The following is a 22,921-nucleotide window of genomic DNA, read 5'->3' on the forward strand; positions in this document are numbered from 1 at the left end:
AAATACTTTATTAGGGTAGAAAATAATAGTATACAGGTGTGCAAAAAGTACTTCTTAGAGTCATATCAAATAAATGAAGGGAGATTATACAGGTGTATAGGAAAGGAGGAAATGTTTGCTGTGACGGATTCATGAGGAAGAAAAACACCTGTAAATAAAATAGACGACAGTAGTGTTCAAGAACATATCTTATCGGAGCCAATATACCAGAAAGGATAATCCCAATCGACAATATCTCAGCCAAGGCCTCACAGTGAGAAAAAATGTATGAACTCTATATTCAATGGTGTAGGAATACTGGCAAGGAACCAGTGAAAGCAAAATATTACTATCATGTTTTCAGTTCAAACTTTAATCTATACTTCAAGCCTCCATCCAAAGATACTTGTAAAACATGCGATGAACTGCAGTTGAAGATTGCAACTGAGCACAATGTACAAAAGAGAAAAGCTGCAAAATGAGAAGGACAAACATCTAACACAGGCTGAAGAAGCAAGAAAGTCGATGAACCACTATGTGTTTACTTTCGATTTACAAAAGGCACTGCCTTTCCCAAAACTGCAGATGTCTGTTGCCTACTATAAGAGAAATTAAAATATGTATAATCTGGGATGCCATTCTTTTAATGATGGAAACAGATACATGTACATGTGAGATGAAACAGGAGGAGGTCGAGGTTCCCAAGATGTTGTGTCCTGGGTTGTGAAACACCTTAAAGAATACACAAAGACGTACAAAGTAATAACTGCATATTCTGATTCATATACAGGGCAGAAATGTAATTGTAATACTTGAATTTCCTTGATGAAGACCCAGACATGAAAGTGGAAGTAATAAACCACAAATTTATGATACCTGGTCATAGCTACCTGCCCAATGATGCAGAGTTTGGTCTGATTAAATTAGCCAGTCACAAAAAAAAAAACGATATATTTACCTAGCTGGTGATTGGGTAGATATTATTCAAGGGGGTAAAAAGAAAAAGCCTTTCATTGTTCGCATAATGAAGAACGACAACTTTGTGTCAACGAAGGGGCTACTAGACAGCACAGTGATCAGGAAAAGGGCTACTGATGGGTATCCATTAAATTAGCTACAAGTCAGCTGGATACAATTGGAATGGGCAGTGCCATTTTCCATGAGGTTTAAATCAAGTTTCCGTCAAAGTGAAGAACTTCACGAAGTGGATTTTCGTAAACACACATTAGGCAGACCTCTTCAAAGCCTTGCATCAGTGACACAAGGGATACTTTACAAGCCCAGGCGGACTGTGACAACCAACAACAAGAAGGATATGCTTGATCTTCTAAAATTTATTCCTCCTGTGTATCATGCATTCTTCAAGAACTCCTTTGGGAGTAGGCTTTGAGACATGTCCTCAGCAACATTCTTCATGAGATGTACAACCTTATCTTCCTCCTTCATTCTAGGATCCACTATTTTACACAACTCCAAAACGTCTTGAATGTAGGATGCTGTAGTTTCTCCTGGACACTTGCACACTGCACTTTAATTTATCTTCAGCCTTGCACTTCTGTCGTCGTGTGTCACCAAAACACTTGAGCAGTTTGGCCTGGAATACTTCCCAGCTTGTGAACTTCTCCTCATTGTTCTCATGCCATTTCTTGGCAGTGCCCTCCGAGTAGAAAAATACGTTAGCCAAACATATGGTGTCATCTCATTTGTTAAATTTGGCTCTACGCTCATATACCTTCAGCCACTTGTTTGGATCTTGGCCATTGTCACCAGAGAACCCTGAAGGATGTCTCATGTGGTGGCACACAGTTGCTGTCATCGTAACGTCCTCTTCTTCTTCTTATCCGATAGACTGCGATCTGTTGAATATGGCTTGAACTCAGGTTTCTCGCCACGTAAATGATGGCTCCATTGTGGCCTGATGGGAGCCAATGTTTCATCGATAATGTGCACTATCACAAGTTCTGATACCCAGCGCATCCACCAGAATAATGTCACATTGAAGAAGGTGTAATTAGATGACTGACAAACACTTCCTTCACGTAACGAAGGTTTTTCAGCACTTGCACATACAATGGCGCGGTGCGAACCGCCTCCAGCCAGAACACATACAGTATATATACAGCTACAGAACATTCCAGTTCAGTGATTCTAGAATGTACTCAAACCAAATATAGAAATTAAAATTGTGCAGTCCAGATGAGTTTTGAACTCACGACCCACCATGCAACAGTTTAGTATCATAACCACTACACCACAGTGCTACTCAGCTTCTCCTGCGACAATATGGTTTAAAAATAGCCGGAGAGAAGTTAAAGATGACACTTGTTCAGGGTGCCCTTCAGCGTCTATCAGTGACACTCATGTCGGGAACATCAACGAACTTCTGCATGACAATCGCAGACTGACTGTCTGAGAGATTGCAGAAGAGTGTAACAACATTTCAGATGGGTCATGTCATGAAATCCTGACACAGCATCTTGGATGGATGCATTGCTGCCACCAAGTTCATCCCAAGGGTCATGAGTCAAGACCAAGTAGACCTTCGCCTCGCAATGAGCTTCTGGATCCCACAAATGAGAACAAGATGTTCCATAAGAGAATCATAACTTACAATGTGATGTGGGTCTATGGTTATGATGCTGAGACCAAGGTTCAATCTTCGCAGTATGTTGGAAAGATTCTCCAAGACCAAAAATAATTCGTCAGGTCAGGTCACATGTCAAAGCCATGCCAATAGTTTTCTTTGACTTTGAAGGCTTAATTCCTTATGAATTCACGCAACTGGAACAACTGTTAATCAATGGTACTATCATGATGTGTTGTGATGCCTGCAAGAAAATATGAGAAGGAAACGGCCTGAAATGTGATGAGACAATTCATGGCTCTTGCATCATGATAATGCACCCACACATCCATCCTTGTTGGTGTATGACTACTGCACAAAAAATGAAATAACTGTGCTGCCTTGTCCTCCATACTCTCTGGACCTGGCCCCTGCGGATTTTTTTCTATTTCCAAAGTTGAAAATCCTGTTGAAATGATGAAATTTGCAACAATAGATGAGATTTTTAAAAAATTCACAGATGGCACATCACATGATCCAGCAAGAGGCGTTCCAAGACTGCTTCCGGAAGTGAAAATGGCATTTAGATTGGTGTATCAGTTGTGGAGGAGAATGCACAACAATTAAAAGGTAAGCGTAGAAAAATTTTGTGGACAATGTTCCGGAAAAAAAATTTTTGTGGACAGTTTCTGGAATTTTTGGAACAAACCTCGTATAGTGATGGGACATCTCACAAACTTAAATTAAATGTTTTCTCAGGGAGAGTGCGGGATTCCCATCAGAATTTAAGCAAAAACCTCCATCTCTATTTGCAAGACCACTTGCTTGCATGTTACCTGTTCTGCATTCCTAGTAATAAGTAAAACATATGGTGAGAAAATAATAAGTAGGGTGGAAACTTCAAAATTCTTACGTGTCTGTATTGATGGAAATTTAAACTGGAAGAAGCACATTTTGGAACCCTTAGAATCAATGCAAAGCTTGGGGAGTGAGAAATCAGTAAGTGTACATATTTTGCCTATTTTCTTTCCATAGTGTCTTTTGGAATAATGTTCTGGGGTAATTCGTCTCTAAGAAAGACTATATTCATGCTGCAAAAATGTGCAGTGAGAATGATATCTAGTGGTCGCCCATGATCATCTTGTAGACAACTGTTTAAGGAGTTGGGCATTTGACCACTGCTTCATGGTATATTTATTCCCTCATGAAGTTTGTTGTAAATAGTCCACTACAGTTCAAAAGGAACAATGATGTACATAATTTAATATCGGAAGGAAAAACGACATTCATTACTCCACATTAAGGTTGTCTTTAGCACATAACGGGTGCTCAATACTGCAACAAAAATTTTTGATCACTGATCCAATGATATAAAAGTCTGACAGACATCAAAGTATAATTTGAAAACAAACTGAGAAAGTTTCTCCTTGATAGCTCCTTCTATTCCATAGAAGAATTTCTGTTACTATAATGTGTAAAATCTATGCATCTTTTGTTCGCTTTGGACAATACTTAAAAATGTTCAGAATGTACTAATTAATTTGCGATGTGAATGTAAAATGACTCATTCCACATTACTATGATCTATCATGCAAAGTGATCCACAGAACATGAAACTAACTAAGTTATTTGAACATTGTATATGCCAGAAGTAGCTCAGGTTTACTAGTAACGATCCAAGAATGGCAACTGGCGAGATGTTTCTAGTATGTCACCACCTGTCAAAATCTTACATATGTACAATGAGTGACACTTCCAGTTGAATAAGGGAGTCAGGAAAGAAGTTGAATCCTTCATATAGAGATGAAGAAATACTGTTTATCTGAAACATGTTGAGAAATATTACATTACTGCATTATAGCTGTGGAGGGCATTTAAGGGAGATTATCACTTCTAGTTCCACAATTTTCTTGTTACAGTTGTTATAGTTTAAAATAACCATCATTTGGAGCAGCTGGGTTCATATTCAATAACCAGTGCAATAACCATAATTTTATTTCTTACGATGATTGGGGAGAAGAGAAGTTTGTGGCACAACTTGACCAGAAGAAGGGATCGGTTGGTAGGACATATTCTGAGGCATCAAGGGATCACCAATTTAGTATTGGAGGGCAGCGTGGAGGGTAAAAATCGTAGAGGGAGACCAAGAGATGAATACACTAAGCAGATTCAGAAGGATGTAGGTTGCAGTAGGTACTGGGAGATGAAAAAGCTTGCACAGGATAGAGTAGCATGGAGAGCTGCATCAAACCAGTCTCAGGACTGAAGACCACAACAACAACAAAACAACACACGATGATACTTGGTTTTTTGAGTGCAAAAAACTGTTCTGTCAGAAGAAGCAAACATTGATGTTGAGAGACAGTTGAATATTTGAAGTTAGAGCAGATATATATGTTTGAATCAAAATAATAAAATGAATTACAATAGCTCAGTTTTAGTGGAAGTGGAAGTCATTGCTATGTATTATCAACTAAAAATGTTGCATTTGTGTATGACATAATTGTATAAGAGTGAATATTGTTTTTTTGTAATAAAGTAAATAATTTAATGTTATATCATTGTTTTTGTGAGATTTGTCCCAATAAATGTAAAACAAAGTGGTTAACCTTCACAGTACTTGTGACCGTAGAAATAACTCCGTTATTAGTAATTACTTTCATTTTATTGGTTTCCCCACTACACAGAACACAGGAGGTGAACACATTATCCTACTTTTAGAAAAGTTCAACAAAATAATTATAAATTGAGACTAGCAGTGACATACTGCATTTAACTCTTTATGTCCTTGTCTTATGTGTCTGGTTTATTTTCCAGTATGTAAGTCATTGTATATTGCCCAACATTAAAATCAGTAGCATAATAAAATGTAAAACTTATTTCCCAACATTTCTTATACTGTGAAGTGGGCAGTGTTTTCATCTCACTTATGTTGCCACTGGTGTTGACATATCCGGTTTCCAGCTAAGGTAACTGCATTAATGGTCCTTCTTTACAGAGATAAATTTGTTTGTGAGGTTTTGTCTCTTTAAGTATACTGTTGTTGCCATTGAAGCAACAGTAACAATGCATCGTAGCTGAGGTACAGAATGCTATGGGTTGGTTTACAACATTGACTTGCTGTCAGCTTTAAATAGCTCCTAGGATTCATATCTCATCCCCTCTCCCATTCCTGCCTTTCTTATTTTCATCTCGTTTCAAAGTGTTGTATATTTTTTATTTTCATCTCTCTTCAGTTTTTTGCCCCTCTCTTCATGTATCTTCATAGCTCTCGTGTTGTCAATGCAAGTCTTAAATATTTCTCTTTCTGGTCTGTGGACTTGTCACATTTACCCAGCAATGTAAGAAGCATATAAGTTATTGTTTGATTTTCAGTGAACTTTGCTTTGTGTTAATAGTACTGTGATTGGTTCATTGGTCTCAAAAGACGCTTTTTATATCTAATTACTTTTACAGTTTTTAGCTTCAGTTTTACTTCTTGATTTCTCATGCCTTGTCATCGTAATGCTTGATTATTTTATTTATTTATGTATTTTGCTACTCTCATATGGTATTCCTAGCCAACTTTCCCACCTTTTGAACATGCCTTTTTCATGGCTTACATGAAATGCAAAATGTATTCAAGGATTGGAATTGTAGACAGATTTCTGGAGACATACTGAAAAAAGTGATATTCTTGTAGCATGTCTGATAATTTGATAATTGTAGAGGACTACATAAAAGGCATCTGAAGCACCTACATCTTCCATATTTTTGTAGGCTTTGTGCAGCCCTGAATAATTTTGCTATATTTTTGTTCTGCTCTTGCAGTTTTGTGCATCTGTTCTTCTGAAATATTATTTTTAGGTACTTTTAAATGTTCCTGTATTGGATATTAACAAAACTTCTTGCAAACAATTTTGAAATTTGAATTAGCAAGCAACATTTTCTTTGCAGGTGTGCGAGTTTTATTTGGTGTAGATGCTACAAAATTAACTGAGCACCCAGTATTAAAAAATGAAAGCTTTTCTAAGATCGTGTTTAATTTTCCACATGTTGGAGGTAAAATGAAGATAAATTTAAACAGGGAACTGCTGCGTCAGTTTTCTGTGAGTGCCTGTCACTTACTAGATACAAATGGTCAACTGCTGATATCACTCTGCAAAGGTCAAGGTGGAACCAGTGCTGAAAAAGAAATTCGACGTTGGGATGATACATGGAAAGTTGTTGAAATGGTTGCTGATGGAAATTTGGTTTTGACAGCAGTTGAGCCATTTGATGGAGACAGTTACCCTAACTACAAGAGTGCAGGCTATCGGGGTACAGATAAGAGTTTTCATACTGATGGAGCACTTGTTCACATATTTTGTAAAAGACAACCTCTATTTCCTTCAGTGGAAGTTTCAGTTCTGCAAGAAAGTTTAGAGCAGTGTAGTATTAAAATTCCATCTGGAGAAATATTGTGCCCAAAATATTACTTTCAGAAATATATTCAAACACCTGTAAACAATGTTGCATTGTTTTTCCAAAATAGTTTGAAAACCTTTATTGAACATAGTGAAAAGAGTGTAAGAAGTGTCCAGGAAAGTGAAGTGCCCTTGTTTGATCCAAGATGTTTATCGGATAGTAGTGCAGACAAAGTATTGATATGTCCCTTGCGCCATTCATTGTTGGACATTATTAGTGTTCCGTTGCATCTCTGGTGGATGTGTCATGAAAATTACCTTCTGTACAGTGGGATGGTATTCCATGATTTGGGATCTGACTTCTCACAAGCTCCTGTTTCAAATCAAATAATGCTTTTTGGTTACAATTCACATGATATTTTAAGAGCCTATCTTGAAAATTTACTGCAAAATAATATTGGTGACCATTTTTACTTAAAAGCTTCATCGATTGTGAACAGCAGCCCAGTGTTGCAGTACAAAAGTATGGACTGCCCTACTTTTATTGAAAATACAAATTTTGAAGTAAAATTAACAAACATTTTGTTGCTGTCTAAAGATTGTGAAATTATGAGAGATTCAACGAATACTGTGTTGCAGCACTACACTGTAGATGGATCAATCAAAAATGAAGAAATACACACTGAATTCTGTTTAATGTATCCTGATACACTATCAGAAATATTGTTTCATACATCTTGGAGACATTTATATGCCAGTGAAACTTGTTTAAAAGTTGGGTACAAAAACAGTCATGTAAAATTTAGCAGTCTATATGGCTTAAAATATTCTTTTGATATTTGCTTTTCACAGAGTCCTTTGTATAGCCATAAAAAGCTTTACAGTATTCTTTGGCAACTAGTTGGTGATATTGTAACTGATGTCCAGTTATTAAACACATATGAATCTCCAAAAGGCTGGACTTCACACTGTTTCAGAATAGAATATCAGTCATTTGATAAAGCCTTAAGCAGGAAGAAAGCCATTGATATCCATCAGAATGTAGTTGGTAAAATGTTGTCACATTGTTTACAAGTTACAATACATTAGCATTGTGTTGCTATCAGTAGGTTCTCTTACACTGAGACCCTCTAATGCATAGATTCCCACAGTAGTTTATAAAAAGGATGGCAGATTCTAAACGAAAATAACTTAATGTGTGGGTGAGCAACATTAAATAGCATGAGAATCCACAGAATTTATACGTGAAAAATTCAAGAGCAGGGCAAGAGATATCCTTCAGTGAGGACAGAAGAAATAAATGAAAGAAAAAAGGAAAAATATGAAATAAATGATTTGAAAGGACAGAGCAAATATTGTCAAGAAGATATGAGAGGATTGGTCATTTACAGTGAGGGAGCATCAGATAAAGTCCTTGTCCTCCAGACCCAACAGGTTAGAGAGGTAAGGAGCTGGGTGATTGATATGACAGTATGCAGTGACTAATATGAAAGCACATGACAAGAACAGAGAAAGTTGTTGTACGCCAAGATTATAGAGATGTAATTTCAAAGCCTTGGTATCGGTGCCAAGGTCAGCAACAGAGTTCCTGAAACGCCATTGAATTTGGGGATTTTGTGTTAATGATGTAGGAGATTTATCTTTACTCATTGAGATACTGCAGAAGAGTGGAAGCTGCATGTGTAAGTTATAAGTCAGAAATATCCGTCACAGATGCGTATCTTTCGGCATTATATTTTAGCACTGATTAGGATGTTTAGTGAAAAATTGAAACCTCACAATTGAAAAAATGTTCACAGTGAGTACTATGGCTAATGACCAGTCACAGCTCTTTTAAGTTGAAATGTCAAAGTTGATGCGAATTGTGGGAAATTAATCCTTAGACATACTTTGCAAAGGAGGCTTAATAGGGTTTTCAAAGCAGAGTGCAAGATAGACTATGCTAGATCAAAGCAAGATCTGAGTTTTGGAAGCTAGATTAAGAATAAGCTGTGAAAATTTTCAGATGAGTGTTAAAGAAATGGTTCTCAGGATGAGAGTTTACATAAGTTCTCTGCATGAAGCTTTCTTGTTCACCATTTATAAGATTGCAAGGAGGCAGAATGGCTGACAGTTATTTACCTTTGGGAGATAAAATTCTATGTACTGCTGATAGACAATCATAAGTACAAAAAAACTATTGTAGGTACCCTTCCTCAGATAGGAAAGGGAACAGATTGGGGGAGGCTAGAGAGAAGGGAACGTCACTCAAAATCCAGCATGAGTGTCACTCAACTGCTGTGAGAATGAAGGGAGTGCAAACACTGCACTGCCTTAGTAACTGCCGAAGAGTGAGCACAGTGACAGTCATGTAGAACTTTATTTTAACTTTCTAAATCATTGTTAAAAAGCTATTGCAGTAGAGATGTCAAAGCTCCCAGAGCTCTTAAGACAGCAGAAGAAACATTTTTCTATCCTGCTTTATTATTGTCATTTAACAGAAATGTTTGGTACACTTTGACTATCGTATTCTGACAGTTTTTAGTGCCTTTCTGTGCAGTAGTTACATATGAGTTATCTTTCTTAGTAATCTGCCTTACAGCACCTCCTCCCACTTTTTAAAGGCATATTTTATGAGCTTTTCTGTCACTCCAACAACTCTGTCATTACAGACATTTCCTAATAGCTAAATTAAAACTGTATATGGACCACATTCAGCCTAGGTTCTTCACCTTTCGTTAACAACTTACCTCCATACCAACCAACCAAATTAAGCGTATCTCAATATCAATACTTAAAAGTTTCATTTATTATATCTATCTTCATTTTCAAACTCCATGGGTGCTACCCTGCATGTCTTCTTGTTGTTTAATAGTGACTTTTATTAAAACTCAGTGAGCTGTATCTTTCTCTGATATATATCATTCTGACCTTGTACTGTGACTGAACATAAAAGCACACCACACCTTCTCAGCACTGAGAATACTTGTAACAACGAAAATGACTCCTTTTAAATAGTTACTTTTGTTGTATTGATTGATCCGTTACATAAGAAAAGAGATAACAATATTATCCCACTTTAAGAAATGTTCAACTAAACCATTTTAAATTGATCCTAAGAGAGATACACTGTATTCAACTTTTTTCTAAATTAATAACCCATTTTGTTTGTTTCTTTATCTTCTGGATGTAAAGTTTCATTTGTATATTGTAAAAGTTATTATGTGTGTTGCCCACTAACAAAATCAGTATCACAATAAACAGTTGATTTTTTTCCCCACATAATTTTTTATATATGTAGAGTTGATGCTGGTTGCCATGTCAACTCTCTGAAATGACCTTGCCCTTTGTGTTTGACATGCTCAATGTCCGGCTGTGATGGTCTTTCCACTCAAAGGTAAAGCATGATTGTTGGATTCCCTCTCTAGCTTAGGCAAGCAATTATCGTCCCTGAAACCTCCATAAAATGACAAACCTTTTAATTATTAACATAACCACAAAGAAAACTGTGTGTCAAACATCTCCCCCTAAGACTTATCTCTCTATTATTTCTGATCAGTTGATTCATCTACCTTATTGAAGAAGAAAAGAAATTTCTTTGTCTTGATGAGTTTTGTTGACATGGAACATTTAATCCTGATGTCAATGACTTGTACTTTTCATGGTTTTTTTCCAACGTGGACTTTCCATTGTTTGATTAATCCTGATGTTAGACATATGCTTTACGTGCCAATGATGAATGCTATGCACAGAAAGTAGATCAAGAAATAATTTTAAAAAAGTATTCCTACTACTATACGGTATTTAAATGGAAGAAAATTTCTGTAAATCTAATACAGTTTATAAACGGGAAAAATGATTTTGCCAATAAATATGTATGCTGCAGTTTGGAGGAATTTACAACTGTTAAAATGTGTGCTACATTTGCTGAAGAGGGTACAATAGTGGCATATAAATAGCATCTGCAAATAAGACTGTCGATTGTGCTAAGTGCTAATGATGTCTCATAGCCCTTGTTTTACCTTTTATGCCTCGTTATTTTATGGTAATGTGTGCTTTCCTCATGGTAGTCTAGGATTTTTTTATGAAAACTGTAATATTTTGGGATGAAAACCAAATTAATAAATTTATATTTGTTATAGTGCTAAATATTTCTGAATATACTTTCCCATGTATGAACAATAGAGTAATCTTTTAGTTTGGTAATTAACTGAATTTGTACTCTGCAATTAGTATACCACATTATTAAATAGGAAAATTTACTTTCTGTTTACTGTAGTTTATTTTAATTGTTTTATGTATGCTGCAGATTTCTTAATTTTTTGGTGTTGTTTACCCCCATAAAGTTTCCCCTGTAGCTGAACATGGAGAAAGCATACAACTAAAGAACTGTTGAGGCATGGGCACTTCCTTGCAATGCTGTTTTTTTTTACTCTAAGCACTGTTTGCTTTACTGGTTTTTTTATTTATTTTTTGCATTGAAGTGTGTTACATGTGTCTATACATAAATAGGATGAAAAAGAAATAAAGAATTCACTGCTTTAAAATGCATGTACAGTTATGTATACTTAATTGTTAATTTTGATTTACTGTTTAGTCATGGCATTTATTTTTAATCATGTTTGAAATGTATCAAATAAATAAATCAAACTTTTTTTTTCCCATATAACCTCATATTGTATACCTACTACTGATTTTAATATGCTAAATTCCTATGTTTACATGCAGTTCAACATTTGCATTAATGATGTATTCATTTTGTAGCTTTTGAAGTATGTGAATATTACGTACTTTACAGCACAAAAAATGGCTATAAGTGAGTCCTAAACCATCCACTATTTGACTTAAAAGTGTAATATTTCAACATATTTGCAGTATTGCCCATAAAAAGGAATGCCATTTTTGTAATTGTTTGTATAATTATGTCAATATACTTTCTTCAGCTAACTTACGCAAATTTCCACTCCAAAAACCATGCAAAAAGCTAGACATTTGATCTATAGAATTATAAGTGCATTTTTGAGGTGAAGTCAACAGGCTGAAATTTAAACTCTGGATATTACAATTTTAGTTTCTTTCTCCCCTAACACAGCAAAGATGTAATTCTTGTTCATGTATTGTGGGCCATCAGAATAGCATAGTATTTGGTTTCCTGCCCAACTGTGTGTAATATCTCTGCCTTCTACCCCATACAAGGAAAGAAATCAATGTGAGAGAGGGGGGAGGGGGGGAGAGGCAGTATATTAGTTTCATTTTACTACCTCCTTACAGGTGTGGAGTGCGATGTCTCAAAGTCTAGTCCTTACTGTAGAGCTAGGCTAATTTTCTCACGTGTCAATTTTTCCTTTGGCCATAATTTTCATCATCATCATCTAAGACTGATTATGCATTTCAGTGTTCAGTCGAGTGCATAGTCCCCCTTATAAAATTCCTCCATGATCCCCTATTCAGTGCTAACATTGGTGCCTCTTCTGATGTTAAGCCTATTACTTCAAAATCATTCTTAACCGAATCCAGGTACCTTCTCCTTGGTCTGCCCCGACTCTTGCTACCCTCTACTGCTGAACCCATGAGTCTCTTGGGTAACCTTGCTTCTCCCATGCGTGTAACATGACCCCACCATCTAAGCCTGTTCGCCCTGACTGCGACATCTATAGAGTTCATTCCCAGTTTTTCTTTGATTTCCTCATTGTGGACACCCTCCTGCCATTGTTCCCATCTTCTAGTACCTGCAATCGTCCTAGCTACTTTCATATCCGTAACCTCAACCTTATTGATAAGGTAACCTGAATCCACCCAGCTTTCACCCCCATACAACAAAGTTGGTCGAAAGATTGAACAGTGCGCAGATAACTTAGTCTTGGTACTGACTTCCTTCTTGCAGAAGAGAGTAGATCGTAGCTGAGCGCTCACTGCATTAGCTTTCCTACATCTCGCTTCCAGTTCTTTCACTATGTTGCCATCCTGTGAGAATATGCATCCTAAGTACTTGAAACCGTCCACCTGTTCTAACTTTGTTTGTCCTATGTGGCACTCAATCCGTTTATATCTCTTTCCCACTGACATTACTTTCGTTTTGGAGATGCTAATCTTCATACCATAGTCCTTACATTTCTGATCTAGCTCTGAAATATTACTTTGCAAACTTTCAATCAAATCTGCCATCACAACTAAGTCATCCGCATATGCGAGACTGCTTATTTTGTGTTCACATATCTTAATCTCACCCAGCCAGTCTATTGTTTTCAACATATGATCCATAAATAATATGAACAACTGTGGAGACAGGTTGCAGCCTTGTCTTACCCCTGAAATTACTCTGAACCATGAACTCAATTTACTGTCAACTCTAACTTCTGCCTGACTATCCATGTAAAGGCCTTTAATTGCTTGCAAAAGTTTGCCTCCTATTCCATAATCTTGTAGAACAGATAATAACTTCCTCCTAGGAACCTGGTCATATGCCTTTTTCTAGATCTATAAAGCTTAGATACAATTCCCTGTTCCACTTGTAACACTTCTCCATTATTTGCTGTAGGCTAAAGATCTGGTCCTGACAACCTCTAAGAGGCCTAAACCCACACTGATTTTAATCCAATTTGTCCTCAACTAATACTCGCACTTTCCTGTCAACAATACCAGAGAAGATTTTTCCCACAATGCGCTGATTAAAGAGATAGCTCTGTAGTTGTTACAATCTTTTCTGTTTCCATGTTTAAAGATTGGTGTGATTACTGCTTTCGTCCAGTCTGATGGAACCTGTCCCGACTCCCACGCCATTTCAATTATCCTGTGTAGCCATTTAAGACCTGACATTCCACTGTATTTGTTGAGTTCCGACTTAATTTCATCCGCTTTATTGCACTGCAACCTATTGACCATTTTCTCCACTTCCTCAAATGTGATCCTATTTCCATCATCATTCCTATCCCATTGTACATGGAAATCTGAAACATTACTGATCGTATTTTCACCTACATTGAGCAACTCTTCAAAACATTCCCTCCGTCTGTCCAAGGCATCAACAGGATTCACCAACAGTTTTCCTGTCCTGTCCAAAATACTTGTCGTTTCCTTCTTACCTCCCTTTTGAAGACTGCTAATTACGCTCCAAAATGGTTTTCCAGCAGCTTGACCCAAAGTCTCCAACCTGTTTCCAAAGTCTTCCCAAGATTTCTTCTTGGATGCTGCAATTATCTGTTTGGCTTTGTTTCTTTCTTCAACATAACTTTCTCTGTCTACCTGAGTTCTAGTATGTAGCCATTTTTGATACGCCTTCTTTTTCCTTTTACAGGCTGCCTTGACTGTGTCATTTCACCAAGCTGTTTGCTTCATCCTACCTTGATGCACTACTGTTTGAAGACATTCTTTAGCCACTTCTAGTACTGTGTCCCTGTACCTTGTCCATTCCTTTTCCAATGACTGTAATTGACTACATTCAACTAACTGGTACCTTTCTGAGATCACTGTTATGTACTTGTGCCTGATTTCCTTATCCTGAAGTTTCTCTACTCTTATCCTCCTACATATGGACCTGACCTCCTGCACTTTTGGCCTTACAATACCAATTTCACTGCAGATTAAGATAGTGATCAGTGTCATCAAAGAATCCCCTGAATACACGTGTGTCCCTCACAGCCTTCCTGAATTCCTGATCTGTTATTATATAGTCAATGACAGATCTGGTTCCCCTGCCTTCCCAAGTATACCGGTGAATGCTCTTATGTTTAAAAAAGGAGTTTGTGTTTACTAAGCCCATACTGGCACAGAAATCCAAGAGTTGTTTCCCTTTCCTGTTGGCCTCCATATCCTCTCCAAATTTACCCATAACCTTTTCATACCCTTCTGTTCGATTTCCAATCCTGGCATTAAAATCACCCATGAGCAGAACACTGTCCTTGTCCTTTAGTCTAACAGCTACATCACTGAGTGCATCATTCTTGAACTGCCCCTTCACAATGCGAATATACTGACACAATCCTAATTTTCTTGCTGGACACTGTCAAATCCATCCACATCAGTCGTTCATTTACATACCTTATTGCAACTACGCTGAGTTCCGTTTCTTTCCTGATGTAAAGCCCTACACCCCATTGTGCTATTCTTGCTTTGACTCCTGACAGGTAGACCATGTATTCTCCCACTTCCTCTTCTTTCTCACCCCTTACCCGAATGTCACTAACAGGTAAAACGTCCAACCCCATCTTACTTGCAGCCTCTGCCAGCTCTACCTTCTTCCCATAGTAGCCCCCATTGATATTAATAGCTCCCCACCTCGTTACCATTCATTTGCCGAGTTGTATCTTAGGAGTCCCTGGTTTGTCAATTAGAGGTGGGACTCTGTCACCTCCAAAGGTCCAAGGTATTTTGCTCTGATTGTTGCCAGCGTCATATTTCAAGTACCAGGGAAGCAGGTTGCTAGCCTTACTTGCCACGGGTCCCATTGAGTTTTACCCCTAACGGTTTAGGGTTTCGGTAGTCTTTGCCGTTGGAGCATAAAGGTGGCGATAATTTTATGGAGGAAAATTCAGAACAGCAACTTCCTTCTTTTATGTGAAATTCTGATGCACAACTGTTAATTTTTATACTGGAAATTCGCTTTGTTGGAAACAGATCATCCCCTTCAAATATAGTGTTTAAACTCATTGAAGGATGATATTACTTAGAATATGAGTAACGGGCAACATATACCCAGCTGTGTTTACTTTGAACTGCTCTCACAACAGAAGAAGATCTCCAGCCACATAAATCAAGCTCATTGCAAGTGCATCATAAGGCCTAGTCTTGTTTCTCAAACTCCAAAGGTCACCTGAAGGCCTCTATATTCAGATAGCAATGTCATTCTCTGTGAAATACCATTCCAACAAAATGCCTTACATTTATATTTACAATTTATATGCTCTTAGCACACAACAGTTGGTGGTGTCATTATTTGCTATGGAGCCATTTCCTGATGCCCCAGTATCCCAAACTGATGCTGAACCATATCTGTAGATTTTAAATTTGCAGTAGTGTGATTAACTCCACATATATAAGGTTGGATTTTGTCTTGGTGTTTGTTCAGTGTCCTGCGCCATTGCTGTTCCTATGGAAGTCTCAGTTTCCTCAATGCTATCCAGTCCTCTGCCACCTCCAGCACAGTTTTACCCATTTCTTCAAAAGAGCAGTAATGTACTGATAATGAATAAAGTGACTGGCACTGAAGTGAAAAAATGCAACTGTCTGACTTTGAATCATAGATTGTCACCAATTAATGTTGAGTGAATGTGGCACTTACAGCTGTAAATAATCACTTTTGTTATTGCTATTGAGTGCAGAACAACACTGCCACTGCATGTCATAAAAGGATAAAAGTTCCAAAGGAAAATGTGACATGCTATCTATCTCCTATATTACAATACATCATGTCAAGTTATCTTGTGTGGCCAAACAGTGAAAAGCAGCAGTTAATTTTATTCACAGTACCAAGATTTTTTATTTGAACCCCCATATATTATATTTTTGTGTTAATCTTTCCAGTGTATATTTTTTCATGGTATTTTGAATTGGCATAAGGGTGTATTATATCCATCTAATGTAACTGCAGTAGAAAGTCATATCACAAGTGACTACTTGTTTCATGTCAGGACAGTTAATGGTGATAGATCATTATGCTAACAATAACAGTCTCCCTTGCTAGTTTATTCTGAATTCATTGCTGCTTTTATTAACAGCATGCAAAGAAGACTGAAGCAAGTCAACCTATCAATAATTGTGTGTCATAGCTTGCAAGCTACATATATACTCCCACCCTTTTCTTATGGTAAAATTAATAGTAAATGTTGCTGCCACAAAGTTTTCAGCTGCAGTCAGTTCTAGTTTGCTCTCATTGTGTGCAGTCTTTGGTCCCTGGCCAAAACATTGTCGCAGTTACTGTTGTGGGGGGGGGGGGGGGGGGGGGCACACATCTGTGTATTGACATAAAACTCACAAAATTACTGGATGAGTTGGGGATGTCTTCATTGTCTCTTGCAGTCAAAACCTCCATACACTCTTGCATGGGTGACCTGGGGTGTAGACAATAGACATTGAACATTTAATTAGAATGATTACCTCCAACCCCTCACTACGTGCCCACCTCGTAAGTTACTGCTGTTGTGTGCTTGTAGCTAAGAAGACACACTGCATTGGCATAAAGATGTAATTTCTGGTACAGATGTATAAAATCTCAGTATTGTTTTTCCATAGTATTTAAATAATATTATTTCTTCGAACTGTCCATAGCATTAATTATTGATGGTGATTTCCACCTGCCAATTTTTGTGCTGTTAAAAGTACAATGTATAATAGGCCAAAATTTTTTAAGCAGCACCAGCCAAACTTATGCATGAAGCACTTTGTAAATGTTGTAGTACAGGTAATTTTGCTTCTAGCAAACATATTAGTATTGATAATATGCATCCCACACCTAAAAGATTTTGAGAGGACACTGTTTATTCTTTTCATGATGGAGCAGCTGAACGAGGCAGATAAAGAAACAGTTGATGTAGAACATGGCTGCCAAATTGTGGAACCTATTGCTGGTCGCTGCATCAGTCCATCTGGTTGGCTCTGTTGAACAGCTGCATCAAGATCTGATCCACGAGTTCTCTTGTGGACACAAATATTACCGCACATTTCATTTGGATGAAAAACGAGAGTCACTTTATGTGGGTGCACTTGACAAAGTATACAAACTGAACTTGACCAATATAAGTTTGTCAGATTGTGAAAGAGATTCATTGACTCTTGAACCAACAAATATTGCAAATTGTGTTTCCAAAGGGAAGTCAGCAGACTTTGATTGCAAGAACCATATTCGTGTAATTCAGCCAATGGGTGATGGAAGTCGTTTGTATATTTGTGGGACAAATGCTCATAGCCCAAAGGATTGGGTTGTGTATTCAAATTTGACACATCTACAGAGACATGAGTATGTTCCAGGTATTGGTGTAGGTATTGCGAAATGTCCTTTCGATCCTGAAGACAGCTCAACTGCAGTTTGGGTAGAGAATGGGAATCCAGGTGATTTGCCTGGTTTGTACAGTGGTACAAATGCAGAGTTTACCAAGGCAGATACAGTTATTTTTCGCACTGACCTCTATAACCTCACAACAGGTCGACGGGAATATTCTTTCAAGCGTACTCTGAAATATGACTCAAAGTGGCTTGATAATCCAAATTTTGTGGGTTCATTTGATGTAGGTGAATATGTGCTTTTCTTTTTTAGAGAGACTGCAGTGGAGTACATAAACTGTGGTAAAAGTGTTTACTCACGTGTTGCCCGTGTATGCAAGAAGGATGTTGGTGGAAAGAATATTCTCAGCCAAAATTGGGCAACATTTCTTAAAGCACGTCTAAACTGTTCCATTCCAGGGGAATTTCCATTCTATTTTAATGAGATACAAGGTGTTTACAAGATGCCTAACACAGATAAGTTTTTCGGAGTGTTCAGTACTTCGGTAACAGGACTTACTGGCTCAGCTATTTGTTCTTTCACTTTGAAAGACATACAAGAAGTGTTCAGTGGAAAGTTCAAGGAGCAAGCTACTAGCAGCTCAGCCTGGTTGCCTGTTCTACCTAGTAGAGTCCCAGATCCACGTCCAGGAGAATGTGTCAATGATACTGAATTGCTCCCAGATACGGTTCTTAATTTTATACGTTCCCATCCATTAATGGATGGAGCAGTATCTCATGAAGGTGGAAAACCAGTATTTTATAAGAGAGATGTCTTGTTTACGCAGCTAGTAGTGGATAAATTGAAAGTTAACTTGGTGGGTAAGAACATGGAATATATTGTGTACTATGCCGGGACAAGTACTGGTCAGGTATATAAAGTTGTCCAATGGTATGACAGTGGTGGGCTGCCTCAGTCACTACTAGTTGATATTTTTGATGTCACACCACCTGAACCAGTCCAAGCACTACACTTATCTAAGGAATACAAATCTTTGTATGCTGCATCAGATAATATAGTGCGTCAGATAGAACTGGTTATGTGTCATCACCGTTACAGCAATTGCTTGCAGTGTGCTCGGGATCCTTACTGCGGATGGGATAGAGACTCGAACTCATGTAAGTCATACACCCCAGGACTTCTTCAGGATGTTACTAATACAAGTGCAAACTTATGTGAACACAGTGTAATGAAAAAGAAACTGATTGTTACTTGGGGGCAAAGCATACATCTTGGATGTTTCTTAAAAGTACCAGAAGTATTAAGCAGTCAGACAATATCCTGGGTCCATTACACTAAAGACAAAGGCCGTTACCCTATAGTTTATAGGCCAGACAAATACATTGAAACATCAGAGCATGGCTTAGTATTAATATCAGTTACAGATTCAGATTCTGGTCGTTACGATTGCTGGTTAGGTGGTTCTTTGCTTTGTAGCTATAATATAACAGTAGATGCCCACAGATGTTCAGCACCTGGCAGATCTAATGATTACCAGAAAATATATTCTGATTGGTGTCATGAATTTGAACGTTCTAAGATAGCAATGAAAACATGGGAAAGAAAGCAGGCACAGTGTAGCACAAAACTAAACAACAGTAACCAGAAAACACATCCAAATGATATATTTCACAGTAATCCTGTAGCATGATTTGCAAAAGGAAAAATGATCTTGTTTTCCTCTTTGTGTTGCCTTCTGGTTAACATTGTTGAGAACTTAGTGTTCTTACAGTGTGAAATGCATCGAATCAGATCATCTTTCTGAATGTGTGCTTGCATCAACAACAACTTGTAAAAAGCAAACAAAGCTTTCTTTTATTTAATAAGAGAATGGAACTTTTGAATGTGTTATAAGTAACTTGAATGTGTACTTATCAACATACTGACTGTTGGAGGATTATTATACTCAATTTGAACACAAGAAGTGTGCTACTAAATAATGTTTCCAGTTTCCCTGATCAGAAAGCATTTATCACTTTATGCTGTGTTAATTTGAATGTGAGAGATTTAAATTCTAACTGTATTAAATCCAGTGACCAATGTCTGTAGTGTTCCAAAAATTAGGTCTCATCAATGTCATTAAGATTTATTAAAGGTTTTGTGTTGCTGATCAAGACCAGAAACGAATTATTAACTCAGAGTAGATGCATTGTAGTATTTTATGTGGAGTGCAGATTCTCTCTCTCTCTCTCTCTCTCTCTCTCTCTCTCTCTCTCTCTCTCTCTGTGTGTGTGTGTGTGTGTGTGTGTGTGTGTGTGTGTGTGTGTGTGTGTTTTACTAATAATGTATTTTATTTTATTCATATCTGAAATAATAAAAAAAGACTACAATTAATATGCACACATTATTTAAGAAGGAAATTGTGTTAATGCACACACTCACACACACAAAATATTATTCTAATTTTTTACGTAAATTTTCTTTTATAAACTTAGGCTTCCACAGCCATTGTCACAGTCAGTAAAATTTATCTGGGTTTGAGACTGCACTGTCGTTGTATAAAACCACTGACATTTCAGTCACTGTTAGAAGTGACCTTCAGGGTGTAGTTTTACGTATTGATAATGTGCTCACAGACCCACAAAAATTTTATTGACTGTTTTCTTCCTTTTTTTTGAGTGCACTTTCATAGAAATAATTTCTCCCAATGCATAATGGAGTCTTCAAGTGGCAACATTGATGTGCACACAAAATCTAAGAAAAGTCCAAAAATGTGAGGTACAAATTGTAATAAAGATAGGTTAAAAAAAAACTGTATTCATTGAATACAGAACCTGTGAGTGAACTGTATCAGATGTCATTTTTTAGGTCCTGTCATACGAAAGTGGAGGCTTCATTTTCTCTAATTGAAATGGCAAAACAAGAAAAGGAAAGGGGAAAAGGTTGCCATAAGTCTATTCAAAGTATGAAATTAATGATACTGGAAGGAAAATGATATGTAAAATTATTTAGTATTATTTATTGTCTTTACTGTGGATTTCGAATAAAATGCACTTATGACTGTGCAATTATGCAAAGACACTGAACTTAGAATTCATTATCAGTAGTTATTCCTAGATATTTCTGCATATACACAGCAAAGACGGGAGTGGGGACTCTAAATTTGCTTCGGGGATGACAATGTATGTTTTTATCATCTGTGCCAGATAATTATTCTTGTTTAGTCTGGAAACCGCACTCAATACATTCTTTTGTAGACTTGTTCATGTTGACATTGTGTGTTGTGCTTACTGATACTGCATCAGTTTGTTAAATGGGAATGCCATGACTACTGATTTCACAACTGAAGGTGGTCTGAAGAGAGAAGTTTTGGAAAGGTTACACCCATGAGTCTCCTTGATAAGTGTCATTACTTAATTCTGTATACTGTTACAATAATTTTGTGTGTGTCTAAGGAATTCTTCTGTTGTCTTATAATTTCATTTGAAAATGTGAAGTAGTATTTAAGTTGTATATTGAAGTTTTTATACTAAAAACTTTGATTTGTTTATAACTTTGTGACTGAATTCACAACAGCTCTGTGAAAGTGGTACATTCATAGTGTGTGTTACTCAGTGTTGTTCGTCATATTGTGAACAGAAACGTGTATGTTAAAAGAATGTGGTTCAGTTTAATGAACAAAAATAACATGTTTGTACTGATTTTTAAAGTATTATGATCATTTTACGTTTAAACTTGTGTGTTTTATACAAAATAAATATCTTTATCGGATGCAAATGTGTCCCCCCTTTTTCATTGTATTGATTAATATTTCCATCTGGATAAATTTTGTATCTATTAATAGCTGTAGGTTTAAGCTCAGTTGTTTCCTAAATTTATGATCCACGGGAAATTTTACTCCCCCCCCCCCCCCCTTTCCCTTTCCCCCTCTCCTGCACATAAAATAGTACATGAGGTTTTGAATGATACCTGCGTACTGATGGGTAGATTGCAGCACAACCCCTGTAATATGTCAGTTCCCATAAAAGGCAGCATCAGTTCTCCATGGATCCTGCTTTCACTGCATGAGAGAGATGTTTATATTTCAATTAGTTACATTGTTAGTCATCATATGCAGAACTGCTATATTGTTGCCCATATTTTCTGCTGTTTTGGGGGGGATAAAATTATGCCACAGGGTTCATCTTTGGTATGTTAGTGTAGAAGCTGTCTCTAAATCATCTAAGTACTGACTTCTTGTTTTTACTTTGTGTACATGTGCTGTCATGTATGGCAGATAAATTCACTTGGAAATGTTAGATTCTCATATATTCATGTCATTTCCCTATTAGCTTTCATTTATTGCATTGAAACTTATGCAGGCAATGATGAATTGCATCTTTTTCTAACGTTCATGAATTCCACATAAAATTTGTACTGTAGTGCAAGTTGCAGATGACATACGTGTTTTCCCCAAATTTTTCCCTTTATGTTGTGCTTCTGAATATTGTTCACATTGAGTTCAGTGTATAGTTATGTGATGAAGGTTTATTTTTCTGAAATTACGATAGCTTACAATCTTGCATAATTTATATACTAATAAATCCGCAGTTGTGAGCTACAGTTGTGTAAACTGGCAACAATATCTTGTCTAGAAAATTGTTTTCCCACTCATTGATCAGTATGAACTTAGGAATTGTTCTCGATTGTGACTTAAAATGGAACACATACAAAGTCAACCATTGTGGTGTAATATTGTGTTAGCACATATTGTAACTATTTTATCATGTGGCAGTTAGTTTCCTATTTGAACAGTATACTGCCTGTGTTTGTTTTGAAATACTGGTATTTATTAGTTTGTTTAACAAGTCTGTTAGCTCAACAAAACAAAAGCTACAGACACACATTAAAGCCGGCCGGTGCAGCCGAGCGGTTCTAGGCGCTTCAGTCTGGAACCGCGCGACTGCTGCGGTCGTAGGTTCGAATCCTGCCTTGGGCATGGATGTGTGTGATGGCCTTAGGTTTACGTAGTTTTAAGTTCTACGGGAGTGATGATCTCAGATGTTAAGTCCCATAGCGCTCAGAGCCATTTGAACATGTACTAAAGTACTGATTTACAGA

The 22,921-nt window shown here is 37.1% G+C and overlaps 2 protein-coding genes across 3 annotated transcripts in view; both read left to right on the forward strand.

Moving 5' to 3' along the window:
• Positions 1-22,921, forward strand: part of LOC124776939 (semaphorin-2A) — a 169,766-nt gene that overhangs the window by 19,516 nt on the left and 127,329 nt on the right. Inside the window, exon 2 of one of the 2 annotated variants that reach the window (XM_047252160.1) lies at positions 17,402-21,598. The exons of the other annotated variant lie outside the window; for it this stretch is intronic. Coding sequence (XP_047108116.1) covers positions 17,439-19,532 — 2,094 coding nt within the window. The 5' untranslated portion in view covers positions 17,402-17,438 and the 3' untranslated portion in view covers positions 19,533-21,598. Of the gene's footprint in view, positions 1-17,401; positions 21,599-22,921 lie in introns of those variants that run through there. 2 annotated transcript variants of the gene reach the window in all.
• On the forward strand, positions 3,136-11,502 carry LOC124776940 (ferredoxin-fold anticodon-binding domain-containing protein 1-like; the record flags this gene model as incomplete). The annotated part of the gene is made up of 2 exons (XM_047252162.1): positions 3,136-3,172; positions 6,479-11,502. Coding segments are annotated over 2 exons (1,575 nt in total), but the record flags the coding sequence as incomplete, so codon positions are not given.

The sequence above is a fragment of the Schistocerca piceifrons genome, chromosome 2, assembly GCF_021461385.2.
Source record: "Schistocerca piceifrons isolate TAMUIC-IGC-003096 chromosome 2, iqSchPice1.1, whole genome shotgun sequence".
Taxonomy (NCBI): domain Eukaryota; kingdom Metazoa; phylum Arthropoda; class Insecta; order Orthoptera; family Acrididae; genus Schistocerca; species Schistocerca piceifrons.